At 40.1% G+C, this 27,832-nt stretch overlaps 1 protein-coding gene across 3 annotated transcripts; it reads left to right on the top strand.

Annotated features, from left to right (window-relative positions):
• Window positions 1-349: 349 nt before the first annotated feature.
• On the top strand, window positions 350-27,234 carry glrb (glycine receptor beta). 3 transcript variants are annotated; one of them, XM_022760033.1, is made up of 11 exons: window positions 364-435; window positions 595-736; window positions 3,037-3,175; window positions 5,403-5,509; window positions 6,967-7,034; window positions 13,239-13,465; window positions 14,385-14,467; window positions 15,009-15,149; window positions 17,774-17,926; window positions 21,399-21,691; window positions 26,200-27,234. In XM_022760033.1, exons 3-11 carry the CDS (start codon window positions 3,054-3,056, stop codon window positions 26,494-26,496), a joined length of 1,491 nt encoding a protein of 496 aa, XP_022615754.1. In that variant the 5' UTR covers window positions 364-435; window positions 595-736; window positions 3,037-3,053; the 3' UTR covers window positions 26,497-27,234. The 3 variants fall into 3 exon arrangements, with proteins under 3 accessions (XP_022615752.1, XP_022615755.1, XP_022615754.1); XM_022760031.1 differs by having other exon boundaries at window positions 350-736; XM_022760034.1 differs by lacking the exons at window positions 21,399-21,691; window positions 26,200-27,234 and adding an exon at window positions 20,000-20,080 and having other exon boundaries at window positions 350-736.
• Window positions 27,235-27,832: the final 598 nt, after the last annotated feature.

Genomic DNA, 27,832 nt, shown 5'->3' with positions numbered 1-27,832 from the left:
TCATGAAAAAAATCATATAAAATTCATATAAGTCATGTAAATTCATATGAATTCAGATTAATATAAATGACATATAGAACGCCTGTGCAAAGCCAGGTCTGGTCTTTGAGTACATTAATACCAGTGGAAGCCCTGAACTGTATGGCATCCATAATTTCTGCTTTATGGTCTCTACAGCCCTGTTCACTGTTCACGTCCATCTGCCGTTAAATACCACACAGACACTTCCATAAATAGTGAGGCGTTTACTTCCATCACGTGAATGAGAGCATTTTTTTTTCTTTTCTTTTTTTTCCCGCCGCCACGTCACGTCTGAGCGTTTAGCAGCAGCTGTGGATGTGGACGTGGAGGCGGGGAGCGGCTGTCCGTGGTGCTGATGGGAGGACTGATGCTCTCCGGCTCCATGCAGCCGCTACTGCGCATGTTGCATGACAGGTACACGCAAGCCTCCATCTTGGGCATTCCTAGCTGAGGCGAAAGGGCAGCAGCCTTATACACACTGACTCCAAAATAACAACAAACAAGGCGCGGAAATAAAAAAAAATTGGCACTTTGCCGAGATGTAACTTTTTTTTTTTCTAAAACCCATTCAAGAAATCGCTTCAGTGAAGACAGCGGGAACAGAATGGAAAAGAAAGACAGCGACTGGTCTGGAAGGCTGTGTTAACCACTGTTTTCACTCTCAGCTTTACTGGGTCCAGTTTTCTGAAGAACTGACAGGTGACAAAGAAAAACGGTAAGTGGGACCGTGTGACCTGATGTGCGATAAAACGACTTTCGTGTTATTTATGTTCGTAGCGTGCGCTCATGTGAAGCGCGCTCGCGTTCATATGTGCTGGCATCTTCTTCCTGCATCCCCCCTCCATCCCCCGTCATGGTGGTCGCTGTTTTTCTGTGTTGTTCTCACTCAATCTCCTCTGCTCTTCTGATGCTCAGGCTCTGGGCGAGTGTCAGACTCTGCTACTTACTTTTCTGTTGTTACACAGAGACCCAAAGCGACGTGCAGCCACAGGTTGTGAGTGCCCCCGTAGTAGCCAATGTGTATACTGGTTGTTTTGAGTTGGATGCATCTCATTATTTTTTATGAGCATAGCACAGGCCTTTCCTCGTGGGTTAATGCATTTTGCAGTTAGAGAAGAATATCAAATAGTCAACTGGAGTGTATTGTATTATGTGGAATCTAATTACAATTAAATAAGTATATAATATTATTTATACAAAATCAAAATTTTACCATTACCATTAATAGCTTAAAAACAGTCTAATGATCTCTCATGTACCTGAATATTCTTCTATCTGTCACATGTTTATGGACCAGAATCTAAAAAGTGCACAACCTGAAGACGTAATGTGGGCAGAGCAGAATTGCTTATTGACCTTGGACCCATGGGGCAGACCATATAAAGCTTCTTAAGTCACTGTCAACCGCTCTCTAAAAATGCCTCTGCAGTTTCAACATTGCCAGTAGTAAAACACAGAAAGGGAAATGTTCCTCGGTGGTGGCACAGAGTTGACTCAGGCAGTGCCAAGGTCAGTTTACGGACCAGATCTCAGCTGAACCCTCATTTCTCTACACAGGAATCAGTTTTAGCATGGCTGTGCAAGATGTCCTGGTTATCTCTCTTATTATTTTTAAAAATTTTTTTGTGAATATACACACAGCAAGGCGCAGACTAGTGTGACTGGAACGTCCCTCAAGGGGTTGATGAGGCATGGCTTGATGACTAAGGGTCACAAACCAAAAAGGTTGGGAGCTAGTGCCATAATGTGCTGTCAGGAAAACTGGATCAGGGGGTCAGAGATGGGAGTCATCATCTAGTGAAATGCCACAGGGGAAGATGGGACATACAAATTGTAGGTCAGATGAGAAATGATTTCCAAGAAATGTGCCATCGGATACGTGTGGGTCAGCGTTGATGTATGCTGGTTGTTTTCGCCTACAGAACGAGGACACCTTCCAACCTCCCAATTCTGCAGGAATCTTCCAAATCGACAAAGTGATGCCAACTTAGGCAAAGTCAGGTGTTTGCCTGGAGACGAAAAAAAATAAGGCGCCGAACTGAGCGGTGGAAACGATCTCTGCTGGAGAACATGATGATCAATGTGCAGGCGAGAAGCAGACAGGGAGTTACTGGGCCAAGGCAATGAAAAAGAGAGGGAGAGAGTGTCTGTGTCTAGACAATAAACTGCTTCAGTTAATATACAGTCTTGCTGGCAGGGTGAGGGGGGGTTGGGGGAGGTTGGGTGAGATTGTTGGCTTTGCTCTTGGTCTCAATATCCCTATGCATTGAAAGGGCACCACTTTCCTAGATGGGGTGGGGGGAGATTCACACAGGTACTAAGGCTGCTAGCTGATAAATGGCCCCTATCAAGAAATGCAAAAATGCACTGCCTCTGAGTATAAAGTGTGCATTTGTATATGTATGGCCGTATGCTGGTATTTGCGGTGTGAGGTAGGACTGAACCACAGCTATCATAGATCACACCTAATGATACAGTTTTTAAACATCATGATAAAGAGAAAGCACAGTTGCATAAAACAGCATTATTAAACCTTCTCTGTGCAGCTTCCGAAACTGAAGTCGAGGACGTTTTAGGTAATATTTATTTCAGCCACCCTTTAGAGGTCACATTCACCTGACAAGTCCTGAATGACCATCGTTATTCAGGCGCATTACTCCACTGATTGGATTTATGCTTGAACTTGCTCTACTTGATTAAACCATGTCAGATTGATTAATTTACATTTCAGACATTGACTGTATGAAGAGAAAATGGGAATGCATCATATCAGGAAAGGGGCAAAGTCACAGTGTTCACAGGAAGTAGAATAAAATACTCTTGAGGTTTGTACTCCCACCAAGGGTACATCTCAAGCAGCCGCTGTCTTCTGTCACGTGTAAATGAAGATTTGTTGAATGTGATGAGAAAAACATTCTCTTTTTTTGGTTATTAAATTGCACGCTATTAAGCCTGAGTAATTTAAATTCATTGGCTTCTTCCCTTTATTTAATCAGTTTGTTTGCTTTTCTACAGGCTCAGCGCGCACCAGAATGGGCATTAAGAAGCTCGTCATCTTTCTCCTGGTTCTCTCTCTTTGTCTGGAGGGAGGGTCTGCCAAAGAAAAAGGAACAAAGAAGGGAAAGAAGAAAGGGAAGCAGGTCTACTGTCCTTCGTAAGTATGGAAGAAACAACACCAGTGTTGTCATACATTACAAAAGACATACATCACACATCTACTTCAAGTTGCATTTATTGCAAATACTACGTAACATTACAGTTTCAGAGTGTTTAGTTTATTTATTATTCATTATAACTGATTTTCCAACCCAGAATGATGTCACCAGGGTTGCTTTCTCACACTCAACAAAGTTCAAGCCACACAAGATACTGTCCAACCGTTCTTACTGGCTGAGTGGCACGCCGCGTGACTAGTGAACTGACCTTTATCTGTAAAATTTGTGGAGTCCCCCTTTAATGTCCATTGTAGGTGCCCGTGAAACTTTGTCTGTTTTACACCTGATGGATCTTACTACCAGTCTTCATCCACCTGTCACGTTTGAGCAGATCTCGTCAGATGCTATACTGTACAGCTACTCAAGTTCTCCTATGCACTCCAGTACAGCCCAATAGGATAAATGGACTTTACAGAAATCTGTGTCAAACCCACCAAAAGCAGGGTATGTTCAAAAACACTGAATACTTGTAATGTGACGTGTATAATAAGTCACATCTTTCTTGTACGAGCCTGATGTTAGTCTGGCCATTGCTTCAGCATGTCCATATTTAGTCTTTGGTAAGTGGCTGCAGCTGATTTTACACACTGTAAAGAATAATAAATAAATATGGAGTCAACAGCTCACGGATGATATAAAGAAGTAAATACATGCCTTCTAACAGAATGAACATCAGTATGTCCTTACATGCCTTCAGAGTATCCATTGTCTCTGTGTATTGGAGAGCTGCACCCTTAACTAAAGTGTAACGAATGGCTCGACAATCAAACTGTTTAACATGAGGGAGAAACTGTTTGATGTAGTCCCAGTATTGGCAAGTGTAAGCTGTATGACATATTTCGTGTTCGTGGATCAAGGAACCACTTGGTTCCGGTTTAACTGTTGTGCTTGAGATTGTCAGAAAGGTCTGTTAAAAGAGAGAAAAAAAAGAGGTTTAGTGGATGGGAATTATGTTTTTCACTTTGATCAGGGGAACCGCAGACCATACGCACACTGCGCAGCATTCCTGTGGAGCACTTTAGCTCATCCTCAGTGCATGATAAGGTTTACATAATGATATATAAAGTGCTTTGAGGAGGGGAAATTCTTTGGCAGGAGAATTCATTGCCACCCACAAGGAGGCTTTCTGTTTCTCCTTTCTTCCCTTTCCTGCCAGACCCCCCCCCCCCATTTTCCTCTCTGTCCCATTGTTTTTTCATCAGTCAACCTCAGAAAACAAATGATGTTTGGCTGAACTTTTTTTAAAACCACCACTGTATGTTATGGTAAATTTCAAATTTTTTTTTTTTCGCTCTTTTTGCAGGATGGTTCAAAGGTCTCAATAAAAAGTAGAAATATGCGCACAAAATATATATTGTTTATCTTGACTTGTCATTTATACTCTTTGCCACCCGCATGTCTAATTCATTGACTCAATTCTAAAGTAAAAATAAATGGAGAAAAATTGTTCAATAAAGAATGAAGTGCCATTTTTAAAGGTGTTGTGTGGCGCATTTGTTCCCTGTGGCCTATTTTCAAGTTTCCTTCAACAAATCAGAGTGAAACAAACATTTTAGGCTGCACTAGAAATTTTTTAACTTGGCCAATACTTTTGTTTATAACCATGTGTCTCCAAATGTAAATTTACTTCCACCAGCCGCCTACTTTGTCTGCAAATGTTAGCATCATAACAGGCTAAACAGCATTGTTATTGTAGCTTAAAGCACCTTGTGTCTTGCAGAGATGCTAGCATGGGTGAAGACTCCTAGTTTTGTAAGAAATATGATGTTTAATGACTTTATACTTTTGTACATTCTATTTTGTACATATCTAGAGAATTTTCTTTTGAGTAATAATTTATGTAATTGTCCTAGAAAGTTGAAAAACCGTCCTGTGTCAACCCTTGGGTGCATGTCAACCTCCCCAGTCGTGATCTGGAAACAGCTCAGAATAGCACCACATTACATTTCTAAACATTCTTTTGCTCTAACATTGCCTGGGTGGTCTGAATCTTAAAAGCTAATTTAATCCCCAACTGGTAGCTCTCTCAGGTTATAGTTTAATCAGAGAGTATACAGAGTAGAAGTTAGTGTACTATGCATCTGCACTGTTCATCTGTCAGGAATTTGACCTGCTAATGTAATCGTGCCTACAGTTGCCTCTCTGTATTTTTTTTTTTGTTTGCAGACAGCTGTCATCTGAGGATCTGGCCCGAGTCCCTGCAAATTCAACCAGTAACATCTTGAACAGGTTACTGATCAGCTATGATCCCAGAATAAGGCCCAACTTCAAAGGCAAGTCTCTTTCCCTCTTCATCTGTCTCTGTCTATTTTTAATTTACATTTTTTGCTGCAGTGCCGTCATGGTAATTAAAAAAACGTGTATACTATGAATATCTACCTCCAGATTCCTTCTCAGAATTTGGTGCTGGAACAAATATCTGCATAATATAAATGGTGCTTGGGACATTAATGAAAATTAATTTCCTCCTCTGCATATACTTGCATATATAAACTGTACTACAGCATTGTAGCAGTAAGCTGCTGTTTTCAGTTTGTCTTTCCTCAGAGACAGTTTGATATGGCGTTGATTGACACACACAGCAGTTCTGTTCTGGGAATGAACTCTGTTGGTTTAAACAGTCTCCAAAAAAAAAAGCAAACACTGTGAATTTTGTATATTGTATCTGACTTTTCGTTGCTGGAAATAACTATAGTTTCATGTTCCATTAACCACTTCAGATTAATTATAAACACTTAAAATCTACAGTACATTGTTTTTTCCTTTCTTTACTGCCAGTTAAGTATCCATCTTTACAGTGTGCTGTAAACATCACACTGTAGGGAGTACCAGGCTTACGTCTCGCAGAAACAGCCATAAAAATAACAAAGAGGTGACTGGCCGGCCTCTCCATCTAACTGATGGGTTGGTTTTCAGGTGGATCCTTAGATAGTTTCCATCCTCAGGCACTTGGCAGCAGGAGCTGTATCTGGGACTCGGTGTTTGATGTGTTGTGAGCAGAATCAGCTCCCTCCCTGACTGCCTGCGACTGGTCCAGTGGCCAAACATCTGCTCTTGATTTCAGGGTGGGCTGAAAGCTCCCCGTCCATTAACATCCATGTCATAATCTCCCAAATTACATCCTAAACTGCGCCTGGTGCATTACTTTGCCCAGGCCTATAAAATAGTGAGCTGCTTTTATAGACCATATAGAGAATTTCTAAGGTAACGCCACAAGGTTTTTTCTTGGAAAATGAATTAGTATTCTAGGTTGCAATAATGCATTGGAGGTGTGAGCTTTATGCCACCTCCATATTATTTGCATTAATGTTGTAAACTGCTTGATGAAATTTATCCCGTGAAACTCCTGAGCCTCCAGTAAACACGTCAAAGGAAATCATTTATTCAAAGCAGTCTGAGTGGCCGTCATTCGTCAAGGATTTTATTAGTTTATGCAAAAGGCAGAGTGGAGAGAGATGCCTGTATAAATGTTTACAGCGTTAGCTTAGCAGAGGAACAGGATGCTCTTCAGAGGGTATTTTTTTAAATTAATTTGCAAAGTTGATAAAGTCTCACACAAATCCTGATCAGTAAGAGTAAGTAAGTGTTAGAGCCAATTCAATCACCAGAACAATCTACAAATGTAGAAATGAAGACATACATGGTTTCATGAAACATACTGACACTTGCTATGAGCTACAACACAGTCGACTCATTACCACAATCACTTCTTTCCTCCTCTTCAATCCAGGAATTCCTGTGGAAGACAGAGTTAACATATTCATCAACAGCTTTGGCTCCATCCAAGAAACGACCATGGTAAGAAATCACTTCAATTCCACTATTCCTGACAGAATTGATAATCAATACTTCTTCCAATCAGAAGCAGTGGTTCAGAGCTAAAAACTGCTGTATCCTACAAAGTTTAGGAAGAATGCCTGAGCATGTTTTCTAGACGGTATCAGGCCATTTAGCAGTGAATCATTATGAAGACTGGGGTTTTCTTGCCTCATTTATCTGATGGCTTAATTGCTGATAAAGAAGTGCAGTTTTAATGCTAATGAACAGATTAAACTCAAGGACGGCGCTGGGTTGACTCTCGATCACTTAAGAAACAATAAAAAGGAACAATCCTGAAGGTTTCTAATCAGCCTGGCTTACCGGTGTGTTTTAATTTAAAGCTGCTGGGAGGGGCCAATGAGCTTTCACAGTCTCTCAGTAAATATATTCAATCACGTGACAAGTTAATTGTAATTAATGCAGTGCGGAGTGACAGAATCCAAAGTTTGACTTTATTCTGTCTCTGTAGCACAGATTTATAGTCTGCAATCTGGAGAGTTTTGGTTAAGATCAACGTTTAGATTTAGGACCCATCAGTAGAACTCAGACACAGAGCCAGAGTTAAAGTTCAAACAAGGGTAATTTATGGTAGAAAAAAAGTCTTTGAAGCTGTTTCGATCAGAGGAGCAGGGCAACCAAGGGTTCAGGTGTCTGAGCCACAGCCACTGGATAGAAACAAGCAGAGGTTTAATCTTCAACAAACATAACTGACAGGCGGGGGACTGAACGAGGCAGTAAAACCAGGAAGACAGGGGAGATGAACCTGAAACACAGGTACACAGGGTATTAGCCAGCATCAAATAATATGGTACTACTTTACAATAAGACTACCCTTATGAAGGATTTATGAACGGTTTTTAACTAGTTTATTAATTAGCTTGGTAACACACATTTATAAGCTGTTATAACACATTAGATAAAAAAAAGCAGCAGTGACCTGTTGCCTGCCAAATAGTGAGCCCACATTTACTGTACTGTTAAGCCTTATTCCTGAGCTTTCAGTTATATAAAAAAACTGCAAGTCAGCATGTGGACTGTGTGGCAACTGAGGTACAATACTACTTATACACAATACACAATACTACTTCCAAACTGCCATTTTTTCGAGTGTAAACAAATCAATTTTAGTTATGGAATATCTCAGTCCTCACAGGAACAGAGAGTATTAGATTTTAGACCTTTGCCCACATGCAGACTGTTTGCAGATGCTAAAGTTTAGACATGCCCCTTAAATGTCTCACATGCAGGCAATGGGTAGACGCTAACTACAGCACACATCATCAGAGGCCCCTCTTGTAGGGGTTTTAGGGCAACAGCATTGCACTGTATAGTGTCATTGCTAAATGTGCCGATACAACCGGCCATCGAGGGCCCCATTTCCCCTTGGGGGCCACAAGCATTTGCCTGGTTTGCCTCTCCTGATGGTGCGCCTCTGCCAACTTCATTTCATGAGGAGTCACACTCTGAGCAAAGCTTTAGATCCTACATCCTGGGATTGGAACTGCATGAAAATCTACTCTGGAAATATTTCCTTTGGCTGCAGATCAGTAAAGTGTGTTCACCTCTAAAATCCTCCACTGGAGAGTTTCACACCAGGAACAGTTAGAGACCAATTAAGGTGTTACATGCTGAAAGTGGAAAATGCAAGGTATAGAAGTGCAGTAGAGAAGTGCAGTAGAAAAAGAGAAAGAAAGAAAAAAAACCAAGGGCAATGACGAGATTGAAGGAAGAAAATACAGGAAAAAAGAGAAGGTGAAAAGGGAATGAGGAAGAAAAAGAAGATAAGAAAGTAAGAAGGAAGGGAGAGAGAGTGAGAGGTGTGATAAAGATGAGAAAAAGGGAAATTAAGAGACAGGAATGAGGAAACTGAACACAGGGAATTTGGAGGAAGAAGAATCAGACCAAGCAGGGAAAAGAAATTAGAAAGAGTGGAAGAGGATGAGGAGGAGAGAGAAAAAGTGTAGAGAGCAAGAGAGGGAAGAACTTAAAGCCAGGAGAAGGAAAGGGGACAGGATTGAGAAAGAACAAGTAAGAGCCAAGACTGAGAAAGAGACAGAGAGATGAGGCACTCCCAGACGGCAACTTCTGTCCTCCCTCTTCTCCCTGGACACCAAAAAGATAGAAAGAGACTGAAAGTGAGGAAGTTTCAAAACAAACCCAGGAGGAGAACGGAGAGACAGCTGGTCACCTCTCCCCCTCAATTTATCACTTTGTTGGGTATCTGATCCCAGGAAACCCTCTCTCATCATTTACACCTCCCTCGGCCAAACAACCGCCACGCGTCCACTGTAGTTAACACATCTGTTTTCACTCTATGACTGTATTCACCAGGAGAGGATGACTAATTTGATGTTGTGAAATGAAATAAATTGTGGCTGTGTGTATGCGTATGTTCTTTTTTTTTTTTTTCTTTTTCTTTTTTTAACTGCTTCTCAGTTTGAGTTTTCCTGGTTGATTACAGCGAGCGGTTGTGTTAAATCTCTCTGGAATCGAATGCAGCGCTGGCAGCTTGATAGCGAGCCAGGAGGAGGATATATTTCGTTGTCTGGTTTTCAGAAAGGCGAAGGTGTGGGAATTGGCCTGCGTCTCTGGCAGACAGAGGAGAGCCGGCAGGAGCTGTTCGTGCTGTCGCTTGAGGACCAGTTGGATGTCGGAAGTCTGAAATTAGGTTGTACAGAAATGACAGCTCGCCTTCCAAAAGTTAGACATCAACAAATCTGACCAGTACTCTCACAAACAAATGTTTACTGGCATTGAAATAAAGCACGTTCTGGTTTACTGCTGAATTTATAAACCCTCCTGAGACCTCTGTGTGTAAAATGTTATGAGTTTTAGAAATAGCTCCTTCCTGTGAGGATGGAAACCTTTTGTTTTGGTTTCTTGTCTCGTTGTAGACATGAGCTGTGTCCCAGTTCAGTGGTCTATTGTGGCTGCAAAGCGCCACACCTTCGTAGCCAAATCAAAATGAGACGGTCTGGCCTACAGAGGAGTTTTGCTTTGCATCACCGGCTGTGCTGTTGCATCGCAAAAAAACAACCTAGCAACCTTGCGGCACGTAACTTTTTTTTTCACAAAAACTTGAGGTTTAAAGGCCCTTGGTTAAACTGAGCTTAAACCCAATACTCACATTTATAAGTGTAATCCTCTGGCTCTCTGTCAGCGTTGTTTGCTGCAATATTATTTTCATTACTGGTGCGCAGTGAATCTTGGGATAGGTTGGGCCACGAAGGATCCACCAGTCAGATTCTTCGTTGCCCAGGAAAAGACGGCTGCATTTCTCAGTTGCATTTGAAGGAGCCTTCAAAATAGGACAACTTAGTCGCACGGCTCAATCATACATCATATATTTTCTATATTTTTGCCAGGAAAGTGATCTTGTGAATGTATACAGTTTGATATTTAGGTTTGTATGAGAATTACATAGTCAACATTTGCATAATGTTGGATCTAACTTCTTAAATGAAGGGTGAAAATGTCTTTGAGAATTGAAAGAATGCCTCCCTTTTTATCTAAATATATAAATGGCACAAATATCTGTATGAAAATAAGTGTATAATGTATTAATTAAGTGTGTTGCTTTGGTCCTGAGGAAGGGTTTTAGTGTTGAAAGTGTCCTTCTGGCCTAGTAGAGAGGAAGAAGGACAGAAGGAGTATAACTCTTGTTAGTAGCATTACCGTGTATCTGAATATACACACAGACAGTCCAGCTCAATGTGCACTGGGCTTCTTGACTGCAGATAAAGTTGCCATGGTGCTGAAACAAAATAATCACACAACCAATGTACTTTCATGAATAACAGATGTACTACAAAACCCAGATTCAGGTCAGTTGGCTGTCTCTCACGATCAAACCTGGCTGTGACTGAAATAGTTTCCAGTAGGTAAAATCTTTTGCCAGAATACCAGCTAACATATATTTACAGTACAGATCGTATAGGACTGAGAGAAAGTGAATGAAATGCCAAAATCTGCAGTGTTTACTCAGTGGAGCTCTGACTGACATATGAGGTAATAATAATGTTGGCAAAAACATTCATTTTGATGGATGGATTAGCCTGTGCAGTTGTAAAATAACAGTCAGTAAGCAGAGATCCCTGAGGGGAGTTTTTGTGATTTTGCTTTATTAGATATGTTATAGCAAAGATACTGACAGGAAACAAAGAGGAGGAGAGAAACATGCAACAAAAGAAGCCCCAGGATCACTGAGTTTAAAGCAACAGAAAACACAGTGGTGATTTTTGTCACTGCGGCCAAAGACAGAACTGCAGGTCAAACGACCGCCTCGGGCTCAAACGCGTCCGTGACAGAAGAAGCAGCTGTAAAATTTCCTGCGTATCACCATTTCAAAGACCACTGGCAAACGAATAACAGTTTGAATCATTATTTTCGTACCATTCATGTGAGCCAGCAGTCAGCCGGAGACAATGACACACATAATGGGCATGGAAGCAATGAGATGAGATGAATGCACCATCATGTGTGGACACCTTATCCAGTGTTTAATACGTCTGTGGTTTGGTGGGATGAGTTTTGTTGTGGGGTTTGACTCATTGACCTGAATTTGCCTCAAGCTAATTTTCTTGCCAAAAGAAAAAAAAATACAGTCTTACATATGTTTATTTCAGTTCCATTATTTCCATTCTGGTAGTTTAACATTACATCCTCTGTGTATATGCACTTTCTCTGACTGTGCCGGTGGTTGGGGAGAGGATGGGTGGTCTTTTTGCCACAGCTGTTGTAAATTTCTTGCACCAGTATTTAACCAAAGAGTTCACCAGCAACAGAGCCACTTTTTTTCTCATTTAATGCTGGTGGAATTATTTTAAGTTGTCAAATATTGACACTTTTCTCTATTTGAGAGAAAGATTGAGCCCCTTTTAATCTGAAAACTGAGTGCAGAGCACGGAACAATGACAAATGTTGGCATTCAGAAGACTTTAAACAAGCTGCTGTATCAAAAAAAAAGAAAAAGTCATACAAGTGGGAATAATGAAGGGATGGAAGATGGAAGTTAATTTCTTAACCAGGATACACACACACACACACACACACACACACACATATATATACAGATGGTATTTTGGTGGCTTTATTTGACATGCCATCCATCTTCACACTCAGCATTAATAGTCGTTCCTAGCACCTGGTCCCAGAACAGCTTGAGGCACGCCATCAAAGCAGGCACAAAAAAAAAAAAAAAATCCCATAGCCTCACTGAGTGATACTTTCCTACCAGCAAGAATGTGGAAATTTCACTAATAAGCTCACTAATGAGATATTTGCTGTATCACATGTTGCTGTATTGATAACATTTGACCCTTGGACTGTGCAGTTTCCTGTATGTTGACTGCTTTAAAAAGGAGACGTCATGAGTGTTTTCGTTGCAGCTGTGGAATTTCACTCAGCACTTTAAAGTGGTCTGTTGAAGTGATTTTTCTTTTCACTGAGATAGAAAGAAGTACAACATGTTATCCTCTTAATAGGGTAGAGCTGCTGTATCTTGGTAAAAGTGACATGCAACAGTGAAGGAAAGGTCGTATCTGGCAAGAAAACAAACTTCTTCACATCAAAGCATTAGTATCATATAAGTGTCTTAAGTGTGTTTAAAAGCTACTTGTAAGATTTACTATTGCTACACAGCCAGCATTAGCATTAACAGCTGTTTACTTGGCAGCCTAGAAGAAATATTGCGAGTTCACCATCAAACTTCTTTTACTCACTAAGAGCTGCCTCCAGCAGTGGAAAGCAATGTCCATGTAAACTCTTGGTCCTACCACATCTTTCCTTCTACTGAAGTTAGCACGCTAACCAGCTAGCCCTGGCCTGTCTCGTCACTTTCTGGTAGCGACTCACTGTAGCCTCGAATCTGCCCCCTTGTCATGTAAATGCAATGATAGCCGAAGCTCTTGTCAAGCGACTATCACCACCACCCGCTCCTGGCAAGAAACCACATTTGGTGGCAGAGGAAACTTACAAATCATCCCCTTTAAAAAGATTAAAATGCTTCTATTGCCCTTTCAAGACATCTATTGCTATATCATGAATGTAACCACAGCACAAAGGCCATGAAAATAAAATGTCATTTACTAGAAAACAAACATTATTCATTAGCTACTGATCACTTTGAAAGGTATTGTACAGACATTAACCATGTTTGTGCGTGTCTGGTCTTGAACCTAACAGGACTACAGAGTCAACATCTTCCTGCGGCAGCGCTGGAACGACCCCAGGCTGAAGCTACCGCAGGACTTCAAGTCTGATTCTCTCACTGTTGATCCCAAGATGTTCAAATGTCTCTGGAAACCCGACCTGTTCTTCGCGAATGAAAAGAGTGCCAACTTTCATGATGTTACCCAGGAGAACATTCTCCTCTTCATCTTTCGTAACGGAGATGTCCTCATCAGTATGAGGTAATGAATTTTCATTTTTATATTTTATCATTGTCTTCTATTGCAGGGAGTATTTAATTTGCATCCAATCCAAAGATAACATTGGTACATTTTCCAGCTCCGAGGGAATGTCTGGAATGTTGATGTACCCCACAGTTGATTAAAAGCCTAATCAGATATCCTCCAATCCTAAAATTTACATATTTCTTCAATGAATGGAGTGCCAAGTGAAACAAAATGACAACTCAGTGTTGTTATCAGGCAATATAAATGTGCTGTTTGACCAATGTAGCTTTAGAGATGTGCGTAAACAAGACTAAACAAACAAATCATATGATTTAAGGGCACACTGCAAAGGACAATTACTTAGGGACACTAAAGTGATGATATAATAATTGTTCATTTTTGTTCTTAATACCCTTCTAATCAGCGCCAATGATTATAGTCCTGTGTGCTTTGTTTCAGTCAGTCAGGGTAAGATTTTTCCATGTTGTCACGGATTCCATGGTTTTATTTGTTTTGTAACTGGGTCAGTAATGATTGTGGCTGTAGGCTCCAAGAGTGAAATCTCTAAAGATAATGAGACTGTTGACATGCATAGCATATGGTGAAAAATACTTCATCTTCCAAGGGGCACAATGTAAACTAGCTGGGCCTACAGCTACAGTCTGTTATGTTAGCTTTCAATCATCTCCAGAGATAATCATTGAAATTTGTCTGTAATTCTGACTGCAACATATTCTGATTATATCCCTTGCAAAACCACTACTCAAAAAATAAAGACATTTGAATAAACGTTTAAATCCTGTGATTTCTCGACATAATACTGGTGTCACGCACACAAGGCTTGTGTGGGAGTTTAAGTGGATATGAGAGAACACTAAAGCAGAGCATGAATTTAAAAAAACGAAAACCGTTTTTTTTTTCCTTCCTCCTCCAGGTTGTCCGTCACCCTGTCTTGTCCGCTCGACCTGACGTTGTTCCCTATGGACACACAGAGGTGTAAAATGCAACTTGAAAGCTGTGAGTTTTCCAGAAATAATATCACCTAAAACCAACTCATCAGTTAGCACATCTGCTGGATGGTATTTGGGAGATACAGTATTTATGAGTTGGGAATATATTTGTTGTTTTTATAAAATAGTTGTTTAGGGGTAAATGAGAGCTTTTTGCTTGTGTTTTAGAAGCTGATTTCAATGGCAAGCACTTAGAGAAGTGGAATAAATCATCATATTTTAAGGCTGTTGTGAAAGTCTCATAGCTAATTGAGCTTGACTGTGGTTATTACATCTTGTTTACAAAGCAGTTTAGACTTAAATAAGCAAAATAACTTCAAGCCATTTCCCTCTAATGCCAAACCTGACTGCTAGACTTATAGCGTCCTATGTCTGTGTGCATACACATTATATTTTATCTAGTGATTATGTTTCTGTAAATGTGTAACACACAAACATGTATTATGCAAATATAATGTGTATATATGCATTTGTGTATGCACTAATGTGTGTTTAATAATTTCTCTGCATGTTGACTTTTTGTGTGCCTTTTCACCTCTTTCATCAAGTTGGCTACACTACGGACGACCTGCAGTTCATGTGGCAGACAGGAGACCCAGTGCAAATGGACGCCATCGCTCTGCCACAGTTTGATATCAGACAAGAGGATATTGATTATGGGAACTGCACCAAATACTACGCAGGAACAGGTACTGCCCTTGTCTTGAAACCCATCAAAAAGTTACAAAAATGGAAATAGAAATGTTCTTTTTCGCTTGTGCTAGGCAGGTTTCCCGTGTTAATTTGGCGTTACTCACTCAGTAGAAAGTAAAAAATGTACAGCAGAGTGAAATATTGTGAACCATTGTTTCCATTAACCACAATGCCTTAAAGCTAAACAACATTTTGATTCAGTGCTGTTCATCTTTGGGCTTTTCTTTCATCCATTCATTAATTATTCTCTCTGAATTGAAAATAGGTTGTTCTGGGTAGGCTCAAAGCTATGGTGTCCTTGTTATACTTAGGCTCCAAAATGTTCATATGTCTGGCAGGTCCCCTGATATATTTCTGCTCCTTGATGTTCATTTTGGTTGTCATAACAACTCAGGAATTGCTCTACAAGTGTTTTTTGGGCACGACAACAACTAATTATTTCATTGTGATCTTGGTCGGGGATTTACTGTACATGAGTTGGTAGTTGTGTGGTGGTGGGTTGTTTTCCTTCTTGCTGCATTCATTGTGTAAGTGGTGTTATAGATTCCCATTCAAAGAAATCAGCAGAGGATGATGGGTCTTTTTGTTAAGGGAAGATTAGTCGGACTCCGTTGATTGAAAGATGAAATTGGAGCAGATCCGATCTTGGACAGCAGCTGGCAGGCTTCAAATGCATGTTCTTATCTGATCGAAGCTAAGCTATATGACTTCTTTCTTACCCTGCAGTATTGTAAAGATGGATTTTTTTTTTTTTTTATCACAGAGAGCAGGGATGGATATGTTCTGTTGTACAATCATACAACAGCAAATAAAATACATTAAGTGACTTTAGTCCATTTTGCTCATGGTTAAATAAAAACATAAAAACAAGAAGCAACCCATGAAATAAAAATTTTGCTCTTTGAAGACTTTTTAATCATTTTTGCATAAGTTGAGGAAATTCAGAAATTAAATATGTCCTGTGGATTTTATTATAAACAATCACCATCTGCCTGAAACCAACAGCAGTGTCAATCGAGCCGCACATGTGTGAACACATCCTTCTGCGTGTGCGCGATACAAACAACAGGGAGCTTCTGGTAAAGACATTGTTCAAAAGGTCAGAAACTCCACATGGTATCTTTAAGTCTGACCATTCAAGTTGAGGTCAAATGTATGCGCCTCTCCCTCCCGACCCTTTAGGTACTTCTCTAGATGATGATGGTTGGAGGTAGTAAGGATAGACTGTAGCATACGCAGACTAATGAACAATGACCATTTTCCCCGGGAATGCCAGCATGGCTAAAAACACTAAATATTCCTCTAATAAAGGAGAAAAATGGCTAAAAACGGTCTTGGTGCTGTGCCATACTCACATTCAGACCGCTGTGAGTCCAAAACAACATTTGCAATGAAATAGACAATCTCTATCAGGAATAGAGCTGGTGTGACCTCAGTGCTCTCGCACTTGGGAGGCACACTGCTGGCAATGAGTCAGCCTTTTAACAGGTTACCATGACAACCTGGCCAGACACAAAGATCACCTCTGTGTACGACTGGTTCGAGCCTGCTCTGCGACACAGGCAGCCCTTATAAGCTGTATAAAGCTCACCCAGAATTCCCTGGGCTAGTTAAATATTACTTTAGCCCATCCGCTCTACCATCCCATTGGACCTCAAAGAGCAAAAAACACAACACGGCCATAGGAGGTCTGAAGCGTATGGATGCTTATTCCATGCTGGTTTAAGCCCAACTAATGGAAGCCATACTTCTGCAGAGATGGATTAGTTAAAGTGGTATTATGAGTTTATGAGTAGAAATTTATGCTGTTCTGTTGAGAAAAATAATCTGTTCTGTGCCTCTTTGACAGGTCTGCTATGTAATTGGCACGTTATCAATTGGAAGCAGAGCTTTTTGGGGTGCTGCCCTGAATGCTCAAACAGGTCTCAGCTTTAACAAAGTTAGCTGAAATGATGTTTAAGCCCTTATGCCCATTGACCTTCTTTCTTTCTCCTCTCTTTTGCTTTCTCTGGTACTAATGGTGCACACAGCTGTGCTTTCCTTTGTGCCCGGGCTAAATGGAGGCAGATCAGATACAGGACTTAACCTAGCCTATACCTTCCCTCTAAATGCTTAATGGGGATTTAATAGACCAAGTCAGGATAGGGCCATTTCTCTCACCTGCTGCGTTTCACTTCAGGGTCTGAATACTCACATTTCAGGTTCACATTTCTACACTGAATAAGGTTATAACGTGCTGACATGTTTGAACTGATAAAAATGGTGTGATGCTGCGTTCATGCCATATCATTCAGACGGTAGTTATGAGTAGCCGAGTTGGAAAAAAAAGTTCATCAGCCACCTAGTTGTAATTCTGAGTGGGACATGTAAGGAATTTAGAAAGTGTAAGTATCTCCTACTTCGTTATAAAAACTATAAAATCCAGTTTTAACACTGATAACATTCATTCAGATAGTTAAAAAGCAGAGTCCGGACTGTCTCGTCTAGGGAGAAGGTGCAGCTTCATCCTGGCCAAACTGCCTTGTGTTTGATGCCATCTAATTTTTGAATTTCAAGGCAAACTGTGTTTCTCGCAGAAGTTATTTTATCATATTTGACCATTTTTTCTTTCCTCATGCAGGGTACTACACATGTGTAGAGGTCATCTTCACCCTAAGGCGACAGGTTGGCTTCTACATGATGGGTGTTTATGCCCCCACGCTGCTCATCGTAGTTCTCTCCTGGTTGTCCTTCTGGATAAACCCTGATGCAAGTGCTGCCAGGGTCCCCTTGGGTATGGATTGTTTAAAGTCTAATGATCTGTTTAACCATCTTCACATCTTCACCATCACTGACATTTGCCAATACATTAGATCTGTAAACAATCCCTGTGCTGGTTAACCAGGGCATGGTTGCATCTTAGCTTATTTTAGCTTAGAAGGGGAGTGGGTGAGGGTTTGTATGTTGTTGAGGTAATTAGATGTGAAAACTTGCATATAAAAAGCAATGGGGAAAAGACTGCAGTAGATCAAATAAAAACTTCTGTGAAGGATTCATATGTTTTTAGGGATCACTGACATTATGGCCATCTCCGTCATGGTATCATCAATCACTTTGACACCATGAAGGACTTTATCTATCAAGCATGCCACCATGTCCAGTGTTGGTCTGTATGTGATAAATCACTGAATATAGCTGTAATTGACAGATGGGACCCACGGCAGTAGTAATTTAGGTGCAATCGGCACTTATCTAATGTAGGTCCTAATACACGGGAGTATGAGTCAGGAATTTGAGCCCATGTTTATGTGCAACAATTCTTTCAGTTTGGTCCATGAAAAAGTTGGAGGTTTTTAGTCAGTGGAGAGACCAAGATTCAACCCAAGGATAATTTTACTTTCCTTGTCTATCGTTGATCTGCAAACTCACTCAGTCCCATCAAATGTACCTACATGTCTGAAATCTAAAATATTACTCCAGTGGATTCAGTTTTCTTGTCTTTATACATCTAGCCTTTTTAAACATTTTGTACCAGAATTGAACAACATTTGGTAAATTTTGCTGCTCAGTTGAACTGAAGTTTAAAATATGCAGGTACAAAGCTTAGTTGATGGTGGGGAACCAGTATAGACTTGAGTTTCTGATTAATCTTTGCTCATGAGTGTGGGCAACAAGGGTTGTTCAGGAGACAGAGAGAACCTGGAGACACTCAGCTGGCCAACGAGGCACACCTGATCCCTATTAACCCAATTAACGAAGGGGTGTGCTGAGCCGCATGAGGAGCAGTGCTGTTTTTTCCAAACCAGGGAGCACAGAATGTCTATGGCCTGAGGAAAGTCCAGCTACATTACTAGACTGTTTGTCTGAGCCCCAAGGGGGACGCAAGAATGGTTCAGTACTGGTAGTGCTTAAATTATGTTTGTGTTTTTGTATGCACTGAATAAATCCCAGGCAAGAACCAGATGTGTCCCTCGTGCTTACAGTGCTGGTTGTTGGCACAGTCCTGCTTTCACCTTCCCCTGCATGATGGAAAAGGGAGAAAAACTCTTAAACTAGGTTCATTTCTGCACCTCATAAAGGAACGCTCTTCTCATCGCATCTTCATTGTTCCAACATTTTCTTAATTTCTTTGTGTGGCCCTGAATATTTTCATTTGTTATAAGTCACCAAATTAAGTATAAAATGTATGAATAAGCTGGATAAGCTATGTCCTAAAATTAGATACTTGACACCTGCTCATGGAATTATAATTAAAAATATATATTTTTTTACAGAGAACACAGTGTGAATGACAACAAAGAATTGTTCATTTTTATGTCTCTAGTTGACAGACCTTAGCTGATGCACAAACTGTCAGTTATTTGTTTACATATTTAAGTATGTGCTAAATACTATGCACTTTTGTAATACAAAAACAAAACTAAATTAAAAAATGTGCTATTAAATTGTCAAAGCCTGCAACAGGCCCCAGTCTGTAATTGTCCATCATATTCTTTAGAAAGGACAATATTTTATGGGAATGACAGATATTTTGTGGCCATGGTCTCAATTCTGAACATATTTGTTTTTGCTTCATACATATGAATAACTTTCCCGTGCATACAGGCTGTGGTGTGTATGGGAAAGATAACTTTGCACATGACAGAATTGGCACACACAGTATTAACATTTGTGTTTGTTGGAAAAATGTCCATTGTACTTCTCACTTTTTACTTCTCCATAATTCAACCTGTGTGTAATATGTCAGTGTCACCCATACACAGTATCACACAGGCACCTCTGTGTGTGCTGGGCTACATGGATAAGATAATCCATTCTTATCCCACTCCAGTCATCCACTTCCTCCTTTTCTCCATACTCCCTCTAGTTATTTATCACCACTTTCATCCCATCATCACTCCAACTCCACATGGAAGCCTCCTCTGACTTCTCTTTAAATGGGATCAGTCCAGGTCAGTCAACACCCAGGTGTGGGACTACTCTCATTTATTGCTCTGTGCTGTGTGTGTGTGTGTGTGTGTGTGCGTGTGTGTTAGCATTTACGTGTGTTTAGTGTGTCCATATGCACTTGTGTATGCGTCCATATGTGCTTTTGACTGTGAACGCATTTTCAGATTTACACCACGTTTTCTTTCCACATAGGGAATATGAAAACATGTTAGAATAAAAAAACTGTTTTTTATATATATATATATATATATATATATATATATATACACATAAGTTGTTCATCTGTTTCTGTCTGATATAAAGACCTGATTTATGTTTGCACACACAGCTAAATGTGTCAGAGACTAAACAGGCAAACTATGAGGAGAAGTTTGATTAGAAATCCTGAACCTTGTGCGAACCGGTCTTTGACAAGCGACCATACCAGAGGCAAAACCCATCGGCCATTCTAATGTATTTATTTTCTCTCTGAAGTAGCATTACTGTGAGAAAAAGGGGAGTGAAGCCCCTTTATTGGTGGTTAGAATACACTCTTCAGAGTCGCTGTAATTATTTCTGCTGTAGTCTGAGACAAGTGCTGCTGTGCAGGGGGAGAGTCTCTAACCTGTAATCCCGTTGGCTATCAGAGATAAAAAACAATTTAAAATTACTCTGTCATTAGAGGCTGCCTGAGCTCTTGGAGATGTCCTAATAAAAGGGGTAAAGGAACGGTCATGCATCCGAATTGCAGTTATTTTTTCAGAAGCCTTGTGTTGATGTGAGCATTTTATAACAGCTTTTGTGCAAATTAGGAGATTAATTTGTTCAGTATTTTGTGCACTGAAGAGGAAATACATCATTTTTTCTCTCAGAATTAGGTGGATCATGTGTTTTTCCCTAGTGGAAGCAGATTTCGTATGTCAGTGATGCATTTTGATCTGAATTACACTCACACATCACATTATTAACAGAGCAGGGAAACAATCCTCAATACTTTTTTGGCACTTACCAAAATGTGTCTACAGAAACAGATTCTAAGAACTGGTAATAAAAGATGCCATTTATTTAGGCAAAGCCCTTATATGGCTACATGTGTTTAAAAAATTACATTTGAGCTTTTTTAGTAAATGAAAGAGGCATTTTGTAAGAAAAGCTGTAGTGGTTATAGTATGAAAAATAATACTGGGATTGCACAATATAGAATGGAATGACAGGAAGTGCATAAGTGAGAAAAATTCATCATTCACAGTTGAAAAGATACAGTTGTGATGCTCATAGATTCAACTTTCTCTCACTTTGCTGATTGACAAGGTCACCTGTCTTGCCTCTCTTTCTAGGAATCCTCTCGGTGCTCTCTCTGTCCTCTGAGTGCACCTCGTTGGCTTCGGAGCTTCCCAAGGTGTCCTACGTCAAGGCCATCGACATCTGGCTCATTGCTTGCCTGCTGTTTGGTTTCGCCTCGCTGGTGGAGTACGCTGTGGTTCAAGTGATGCTCAACAGCCCGAAGCGCATCGAGGCCGAGAAGGCCAAGATAGCATCTAAGGAGAAGGCTGCGGGAAAGAGCCCCGCTGCCAAAAACAACACGGTCAACGGCACCGGAGGGACGCCGCTTCATGTCAGCACCTTGCACGTCAGTGGATCTGATTTGACAACTTGTGTGTGTGTGTGTGTGTGTGTGTGTGTGTGTGTGTGTGTGTGTGTGTGTGTGTGTGTGTGTGTGTGTGTGTCTGTCATCATTCATTACAAAAGATTACAAAAGTTATTTTATATCCTTACTCAGTCAAATTACAATGTGCAGGCTTCAGACACACAATGCTGGAATCAGGAAAATGTATTCTTTCTAGTGATAGTAGTATTTCTGATATCCACTGATAGTAAAAATCCAGATCAGATGTACTGATCATCAACAATTTAGACATTTTAGTGGTATCCTGTTGGTCTATTGGTTAAGATGCATACTATATAACTGCAATATGATGTTAGGATTCTACCCTAGTAACTTTCTTGCATGCCATACCCCTCTTCTGCTTCTTTTGCTTTTTGTTTGTATTTAAACTGTTGCTATCTAAAAAAAAAAAAAAAAAAGCAACAAAAAAATCTTAAACTTAAACAATTTGGACATTTTCCTCTTCTGGTGATTGTCATATGCACCTTCACTGTTGCACAAAGCATGACTTAGTGCAACAGACAAACTATGGGGATCAGGTTGACCAGCAGCTATTACATCTTATTATATACACCCAAAACATGATGGTGTTGTGGTGCCAAAACCCAGAACATATTAATCCCAAATTCAAATAATTCAAATGAAAACACATTTTTGTTGCACACTATCATATATTTTTTAACAGTAGAATGTCACATCAACATGGCTCCCTGGGACAATGACACTCTCCCCTATCCATTCATATACAAATATTTACTTTGTGTTGAAAATCTGTGGACACACAGGTAAAAACTCAAATAATTTCAAACTGTGGGAATCTAAACTCAAGAAAAAACAGCCAAGAGCTCTACAGTGGGGATAGATGACCGTAAATTATCCATGGAGACAAGATCAAGGGTAGTTTATGTGATCAGGTTTCTGCTTCTCACTTATCTTGATGATACGAAATCTTGCCTGATATTCCTGCTTGTATTTCTGACTTGACTTCAACTGCATTTTTCCTAGTGGGAACATTGAGTCTTGTGTATGCATATGATTTGAATAGGCTATGTAATTGATAACAATCCTATTCATTAACCAAGTATAAATAATGTCCCCTTGGGTATTGATGCTGTAGTGAATCACCAAAACATTGCAATCGTGGTGCATGTGGTTGCTATGAGTCCGGGTGTGTTTATGTTTCTGATTCTATGCAGTCCTACAGTAACAAACGGTGCAATGTCACAGTGCATATTCCAGATCCGATCCAACATCCTCAGGCAGGTTTGTAACAGTGAGGCATAGAGATCTAATCTAAATGCAAAACGGGGAATTCAAATCATTACAAATTGGCAATGTTTCTAACACACAGCTCAGTCAGGACTCAAGTCTGACAGTCACATGCACATCAGGCATGTGGTATGCGGTGCGGGTCTTCCAATTGTACGCCTAATTGAAATTAATTTACCTCTGTGTCTCCGTTAGTCCTGACCACATTTGGTTTGAGAGGATTACATTATTCCATTGAGGTTTAATAGGTTTTCTTGTCAAAACCAAATCAAAATAATGAAGCTTTAATGAGCTTAATGACTTCAGTGAGTAAGCATCCATAGTCTGATTAGATCCTGTTCACCCCGCAGGCCTTCAGGGAAGTTGATGAAAGGGATTTTTTTGGATGACATTAAACTACATCCTATTGCACAATGTTTTTTATAAGCACCGGTTGTTCGCTGAGATGGCATGTAGAGGGTGTATTGGGGTTACAAAACCCCAGATGGGAGAGCAACCATATTAGGCAATGTTTGAGAGCACAAAGTGAATCTAATTTTGGCTGTAAAGATCTTTTTTTTTTTTTTTTTCTTAAAATAACAGTAGTTGTGATTTATCAGCATGAGTTCTGTCCAAGCTTCAGGATCAAACAGCTCCCTCACTTGGTTTTCAAAGTCTAGTCTGTTTTCAAACGAGTCCAGCAATCCTAAACAACCTCATTTAAACCTTCCTCTCAGCTTAGATGAAAACTACCTGCAAGCATGGATGTGATGTCCAAGAGACATCATTGCTACTGTGTGTGTGCTCACAACAGTTTTTATGTGTCAAACAATAGTCAGTGGAGCTTTGCCTCAGATTTAGTCAAGAAATATGTCTACATGATGATTTGTGCAGTTTGGTCTGCAGGCAAAGGATCTATAAAGATGGACATGGATGTTAAAAAAGGACAAACTAGGCCACATTTTGTATTGTGGTAGATGGGAAGTCTGATAAAATACTATTTATCTTGTCAGATAAACAGTTTATGTTGTTTACAAGGTAGTTTTGTGCTTTTTACAGCACATTTTAAATGTGTATTTGACAAAAAGATTGAAAAATTGATTAATAGTAAATAAGTAGATGGACATACAGACTGTCGGCCAGATGGTTGTGGGTAAGAAAGAGCTCAGTCAGCAGTGGCTGCCTGTGCCATCTGTTGCAGTCGTTTGTATCTATGTGTCTATACATCTCTGCATCCAGTACGTACATACAGTACAGTACACACACAGTAGATACAGTATTCAGACCCCTTTACTTTTTCGCCTACTGTATTGTGTTGTAGATTTAATTTTAAATGGATAAAATAGCCATTTTTGCCCATCAATCTACACTCAATAAGTAGTGGTCGGGTGGTCCTGTTTGCTGAAATTATACTTGAGATGTGTCTAGGACTTCATTGTCCACCTGTGGCAAATTGAATTTATTGGACTTAGAAAGGCACACACCTGTGTATAGAAGGTCCCACAATTCTCACTGTAATGTCGGGACAAAAACCAAGCCACGCAGTCCAAGAAATCTCTGCAGACCTCTCGGTCAGGGCAAAGGCACAAAGCCATTTCTAAAGCTTTGAGTGTTTACAGAAGCACAGTGGCTTTGATAACTGTGAAATGGAAGAAGTTTGGAACCACCAGGACTCTTCCTAGAGTTGGCCGTCCAGCCACTCAGAGTAACTGGGAAAGAAGGGCCTTGTTCATGGCGGCGTCACTCTAACAGAGCTTCAGACATCCTCTGAAGTCATCTGATGGTAGAACTTGCTGGATGGACGGCCATCTCAGCAGCTCTGCATCAATAATACCTTTTATCTTAGAAGGGGTAGACAAAAGCCACTTTGAGTAAAAGACAAACAACCAGTTTGGAGTTTGTCATACAGCAATTTATGGACTCTGTGAGCATGAGGAAGAAATATTTCTCAGCAGCAGGGACAGGGAGACTGGTCAGAATAGAGGGAAGGATGAATGCAGCCAAATACAGAGAGATCCTTGAAGAAAAAAAGTTCACATGACCGGAGACCTGGGCGACGGTTCACCTTTCAGAACGACATTGACCTGAAGCACGCGGCTTGTCTTCAGGACAAGTCTCTGACTGTTGTTGTTAAGTGGCCCAGTTTAAGTTCCCCACACGATATCTGTGGAGGGGCCTGAAGCTCACAGATGCTTCTCATCCAATCTGACGGAGCCTGAGAGGATCTACCAGGGATAAACTGCTCAAATCCAGGTGTGCAAAGCTTGTAGAGACTTCCCCAAGAAGACTTGAAGCTGTGATTGCTGCCAAAGGAGCTTCTACAAAGTACTGAATTAAGGCTCTTAATGCTTTTTGTAAATGAGAGATTTCAGTTTTAGATTTTTGCTACATTTGCAAAGATTTCTAAAAACATGTTTTCACTTTGTTATTATGGAACATGGAGAATAGATTGATGAGCAGAAAATGCAGTTTTATCCTTTTTAAAATTAAATCTACAACACAATAAAATGTGCAGGGACGGGGTCTGAATGCTTTCTGAAGCCAGTGAAGACACACAAATAAACCTGTGGAAGAGACAGATAGATAAAAGTAAATGGGTGTGATGTGAGTTCCAGAAATAAATGCCAACTTTTCTATTCTGAGATGCAGGATGGTGGTCAGCTTATTTAAAGAAGCGGCACTCAGGTCCCATCGACAGTTTGAATGTACTAACTGGAATGATTGATTGAACGATTGACTTTTTTATTGTGTGTGTTACATATTTTATGTAAGAAGAAACCTTGCATGCATTGGTGGTGTACCATGCCTCTTTCCATTGTTTGAAGTTTGCATCTACCAATTTTATTTTACATAATTCTTCCTGTAGTCACACTCAGTACTGTATGTCAGTTTACAGCAGCAATGAGTAACGACAAAGTGAAGACCCACTTTATTTAATCACTGTGATTCTTTAAAGAATATAATGTTTAAAGGATGGGAGGATTTTTGTAGTACCTCTGTGAGAGTGTAACCACGGCCTGTGTAGTAGTCTATTGCTCAGTCAGTTTTAAAGCACTTTGGTCTAGCTACGCTGCCTCAGGGGCTGCCAGCAGCACTTTCAGATTGTTGGTATAAATGTTGTCTTTGCTCGTAGGTTTCACACAGATAAGTGTATTTAGGAATGAAATGATGTGGAATTGAATAATCAATCCTATTTTCACCTCATGTTGTTTTCTTTCACGCAGGTGGCAGAGACGCGCTGCAAGAAGGTGTGCACCTCCAAATCAGATCTGCGCACCAATGACTTCAGCATCGTGGGCTCGCTCCCGCGGGACTTTGAGCTGTCGAACTTTGACTGCTACGGGAAGCCCATTGATACCGGCGCCGCTCTTGGCAAATCCCAGGCCAAGAACAACAAGAAACCTCCACCTCCGAAACCCGTCATCCCCTCTGCTGCAAAAAGGGTCGACCTGTATGCCCGAGCCCTCTTCCCCTTCTCTTTCCTCTTCTTTAATGTAATTTACTGGTCCATATACTTGTGATTACCTTGAAATCATCTTGTATTATTAACCCCCCACCTCGAACCCACGTCACTCCCACAAGTTCTTTATTGATCAGCTTACATTCAAAGCGTTTGATTCCAAAGCGAATATTTAAAAATGTGAATCTTGCCCACACAAAACGAGAAGAAAGTAAAACTATGTATTATTATTATTACATTTATCTTCACATAAAAATCTTTCATCATTTGTGTATGAGACAATTTTAATTGAATCTTTCTTCACATAGAATGGATAAATAGCATCTTGTATTGAAATATTTAATTTATTGATAATGGCACTTGAGAGACTAATACAGGATTGCAGATGTAACCGTTGTGATCAATGGTGTGTAAACAAATCCACGAAGACTGATTGCATAACGACCAAGCAGAAGATGCACAGATCTATAAAAGAGCATTTGTAAATATCAATTTGATTATTTGCATGTTAAAAAAAATTGCATGTATATGAAGATAGAATATAAATATATATATAAAGTATTTATTAGATTTCAATCTTATGATTTGCTCTTGAGAAGATAAGTGGATATGTGAAACACTCCTGTTCCTGTCCAGATGGTCATGTGACACTGCCACTCCTCCCACAAATGTTAATGTTTCACATCATCCGACTGTAGCGTGTGTAAATGGGTCACTTGTGATGTGACCGTGTGTCTATGAAATTTACAAGCAAAGAAAAATAAATGATCAAATGATTTTTCACCATTTGACGTGATTAAAAATGAATACACTTATTTGAATCCCTGAACATTGTAAGTTCTTTCATTTTGCCTGCAGCTTCATTGCATGTATCTGTGTTTTTACAGTGACACACAACAACACAGCTGTTTCTCCCACTCAGGCTTGACCTCTCCAAATGTGCCAAACCAGCCATTTATTATTCATACAAACCTGCTTGGAAAATGACCCCTGACTATCATTGCGAGACTTCTCATATGAAATCTGTCTCTGGCTTAATGAAGCAAGATAGATGCTGACCTTATGTCACGACAACAGGGTCATATTAATGAAGTGTGCGGCAAAGGGGCTCAGTATTTGCTCTCGTAAAGGAGAGCAAAATAATTGTCATTGCTGGATTTTTCTTTTCTTTTTTTTTTTTTTTGTTAGTACAAAGTCAGAAAACGAGACTTTTTATTTCTCTCTTTGGCTGCCATAGTTACAGACATAGTTTTTCTGTCACCACAAAAACCAGCATGAGACACACAAACTGAAATGAGACTCAAATAGAAAAGCCTCCAAAAATCCCAGATGAGTCTTACGTCATCAAGAGGAACACGTTTTTTTTTAATTCATGGAAAATATATTGATTTGCAGTT

This window comes from Seriola dumerili, unplaced genomic scaffold (genome assembly GCF_002260705.1).
Source record: "Seriola dumerili isolate Sdu_G_001 unplaced genomic scaffold, Sdu_1.0 BDQW01000331.1, whole genome shotgun sequence".
NCBI classification, from domain to species: domain Eukaryota; kingdom Metazoa; phylum Chordata; class Actinopteri; order Carangiformes; family Carangidae; genus Seriola; species Seriola dumerili.
This window is presented reverse-complemented; position numbering and strand designations above follow the sequence as displayed.

Bases quoted from the DNA above. Each gene is read 5' to 3' on its own strand.
- glrb (XM_022760031.1), top strand. From the start codon at position 3,054: ATGGGCATTAAGAAGCTCGTCATCTTTCTCCTGGTTCTCTCTCTTTGT. The intron at 3,176-5,402 runs GTAAGTATGGAA...TTTTGTTTGCAG, and splicing joins AAGCAGGTCTACTGTCCTTC to ACAGCTGTCATCTGAGGATC. The intron at 17,927-21,398 runs GTATGGATTGTT...CTCTCTTTCTAG, and splicing joins TGCTGCCAGGGTCCCCTTGG to GAATCCTCTCGGTGCTCTCT.